Source organism: Haliotis asinina, chromosome 16 (assembly GCF_037392515.1).
Source record: "Haliotis asinina isolate JCU_RB_2024 chromosome 16, JCU_Hal_asi_v2, whole genome shotgun sequence".
Taxonomy (NCBI): domain Eukaryota; kingdom Metazoa; phylum Mollusca; class Gastropoda; order Lepetellida; family Haliotidae; genus Haliotis; species Haliotis asinina.
Window position 1 is genome coordinate 23,141,703 of NC_090295.1, and position 3,702 is coordinate 23,145,404.

General features: G+C 40.8%; 1 protein-coding gene across 1 annotated transcript; it reads right to left on the reverse strand.

Moving 5' to 3' along the window:
- On the reverse strand, positions 1-3,468 carry LOC137268844 (uncharacterized). The gene is made up of 2 exons (XM_067803409.1): positions 2,969-3,468; positions 1-2,433 (listed from the first exon to the last, which is right to left on the reverse strand). The coding sequence occupies exons 1-2, from the start codon at positions 3,460-3,462 to the stop codon at positions 1,536-1,538; spliced, it is 1,392 nt and encodes a 463-aa protein (XP_067659510.1). The 5' UTR covers positions 3,463-3,468; the 3' UTR covers positions 1-1,535.
- Between the last annotated feature and the right edge of the window lie 234 nt (positions 3,469-3,702).

Here is a 3,702-nt window from a genome sequence, read left to right on the forward strand (position 1 = left end):
TTGATTAATACAGTTTATTGTAAAATGTTACATTATGATAAGAAAATGTGTACTACATGAAAGTGTTTGCATTCTGTCTGCGTATATCATTTTCATTTACAGACCTCCGCCATAGGCTGAATATTGTTGAGTGACGAAGAAAAAAGCAAACAACCATTTATCATGAAAATGTTTTTTTTTAAATACCTTAACAGACACTATATATATCATAAGTTAAATATGGACATGTTTATTGAAATAACTGTGTATTGATACACCAATATCAATATCAGTTGTAATATACCTTCTTTACTGGTTCACATACTCAAGTCCAATCAAGTCTTATTCTGCGTTTACATTAGGCCATGATTAGGACAAGGTGGCCTCGATTCGAATATTTTTTTAACATCGTAAGTCATCTAAAAAACGTGAGAGATCTCTGATCATGAAGCCTCCTTATCATCGCGGCAAAATGTTAAACATGTCAAAGGTAAAGGAGATGGTTCCAAACTAACTGATGCTGTCCGAGAATCGTGTCAGATATGTGTTTAACCGCCCTTCTTTGTCTAAACAAGAACCAACAAGTCGTTATGAAAATTTCAAAACGTAAAAATCACAACAGATGGTATAAGTAAATCGCAAAAACGTCGCTGCAGATAGTCAGATATTCCCAACAGATCTTCATTGAAGACTAACTAATTGGACATCCACTCGAATGAGTAACAGATCCTATCAGAGCATACGAAACCGTAAACGAGCGTCAAGAAAGTGGAAAATAAACAAAACGTTCCACGATCATGAGCATCTGTTGAGAGAGTTGGTACACATCGAGTCGGTGCGTGGCCTAATCGTGGCATAGTGTAAACGCAGCATAATGTGAATATAAAATAGGCATCTGTTCAAACCAGGAAGAAAGATGGAACTCTTTGTGTTTGAATGTAACACTGGACAATGTCTACACAACCTCCAGACAGGTCATTTAGGGCCATAAAGATGGCTCGGTGACGTTGTCATCATCATCATCATCATCATCATCATCATCATCTTTATTCTCAAAATCCACCAACGGTGGTACATGAGAACACAACATGCAAATAAATACAATAAATGGTCGATGGCGTATCGTCGTTCCCAACGGCGTGCACAGTGTCCTCAGCAGTATTCCAGCTATTTGGCGGCGGTCTGTAAATAATCGAGTCTGGACCAGAGAATCCACTGATCAACATCATGGGCATTTATCTATACAGCAGAGATACAATGGCATATGTCAAATGAGTGTGTGGCCTTTCACAAGCATGGGTACTGAAGATCCGTTCTAACTCGAACCTTCACGGGTGACAGAGAGAGAGAGAGAAAAAAACACACACAAGCAGACACAAACAGGGCTGCACACACACTCACGCGCACAAGCACCGAAAGACTAAACCTTTATGAGTATTAATGAAGCTTGTGAAAGGGTTACAAAGTTCTCTATTGTATTGATGAAGCTGCACTATTTGGACATCGTCATTCAGTCATGCATATCTTTTCGTTAAAAAGACCCAGGATTTCACTCTTCAAAGATTATCCCGTTTTAACTGGGCCATTCTCCCAGCCACCCGTTCAACTATTTTATCCGAGTATTTCAGCAACGATACATCTGTTTTTCGAAAAGAGCCCCACTCTTCTGTCGGGACAATCCGGTAATGGTGAAGAAGGCACCGAGAATATGGACAAATACAGCCATCGTGTCCCTTCCGAAATCGTTGAACAGCATGAATACCACCAATTTCAACACCTGTAGGCTTAATTATGAGTTTCGACCTGTCTCCAGGGTTGTTAATTCTTAAACGACTGGTATGTAACACGTATGTAAGATTCAGTCTCTCTGCTTCTTGCTTGAGACTAAAATTCCCCACATAGGGGTGAAGGTTCAGAGGGAAAAAGGTACTCCGGACAATCAGACAAGAACATGATGGTCGACCTCTCAGGTTGTCAGCGATCATCCTCGAAGTGTCAGAATACACTTTAGGTATGTAGACTTCATCCGTGTCTCCTGTCAGTATATATTCAGAGACATGCAAGTTTCTATAAATACATTCCTGAATGGCAGCAAGTTGTGCAAAATAATGAATCTCAGTTTGGTTTACAGGTACATCCCAAGGTAAGATATCTAACACTCCCAAATCACGGTAATGTTTCAAAACATTCATGGCAGATTCGTGAATACTGTAATTGTAAACAATGAAGTGGTCGACACCGAACATGAGACTGATTTCAAGTGTCTGTATGAGCTGCAAAGTGTTGCTGAAATTGGAATGGAGTGCTGAGAAACATCTGGTCAAGCGTCGCTTCTTCGTCAAAGGGTAGATAACTCTCAGCATATTATGGGCTGCAGTAATGTTCCCACTGATGCTGACAGTTGTTGGTCGGACATCTTTGGGCAGCATACATTTAATAAATCCTGAATGGAATCTGAAAATAGATTATTAAAAAGTAATGTTAATCTGAAGGAAATCCTTAGCGGTATCTGAAAAATAAAACAACTGAAAATTAGTGGTGTTCGTGCCTCACGTGTCCTGTGAAGATTTGGGTCAGAACTATTCTTCAGCAACCCATTCTTGTGCTGATCCGAGTTAACATCGGTCTTCAGCAAATCCCGCTTGTCTCCCCGTGAAGGGGGAAGGGGATGTGTGTGCGCGCGTTTGCGTGTAAGAGTGTCAGCTCGGTACCCCGGTTCGATTCCCCTCGTAAGTATGGTGTCACCGGCTGTGATACTGTAGGATACTGCGAAAACTGAAAAAAGCTCAATCTCTCTCATTCTTGTTGTGCATACCATTACAAATAGGCTCTGTATGTTTTTGTATTGCCAACACGCCGGAGACCCGGGTTCGATAATGCACATGTGTGGGCCCATCTATCCACGCTTCTACAAATGGGTTCTGTATACTTTTGTGTTCCTAACATGTCCGATCAAAATTTCATCAAATACGTTTCAAGTAAAACCCACCTGTATCCCCATTTGGGCTCTGGTACATACTGCAGTATCCCAGGGTAGGTGACCGGTGTAGCCTGACCAGAAGAGTTGATGTACTTGCAAACAAATGATGGCCGTCTCCAGGTATCCCAGAAATATCTAACCAAGGCTATTACCCTGATTATTGGGACATCAATGTCATCGTATATTGCTGAATACACGTACGTGTTGGAAACATCACCGACTTCTTGGAATCCGGTTTGTGTCTCCAGATTGCCTTTTTTATCTGAGACTTGTCTTATTTTATGAGTCCGTGTTTGATTATGTTCATGGATGTTTTTCAAGAACTGTTCATCTGACGTCATCACTGACAGGCTTTGCTCCAATCGTCGAAAGTGTGCAGGTTGTTGAGCGTAATTCAACAAGGCGAACACTGACAGCACACCAACCATCAACATAACCACTAGAAGCAGCCTGACGTTCAACGTGGTCTTTCTTCGCACCTTCCAACGTCGTGTTGTGCACATGCTTCCTAACATCTGCAACGAAAGATCAGCGAATGCACTATGCACTTTTAAAGCTATAGAAGGTATCGAAATATTTCACATTGCTAAGCACTAGATACTTTAAGGAAACAATACGTATCCGCCCACCTAACCTCTTTCCCCAATAAAACCAAATTTACGAAAATATTCTCTGTAAAAACGTCTCGCGACAATGTAAATTTATCAAATTATGTAATTTATCTATCATTTTTGTCAGAAATT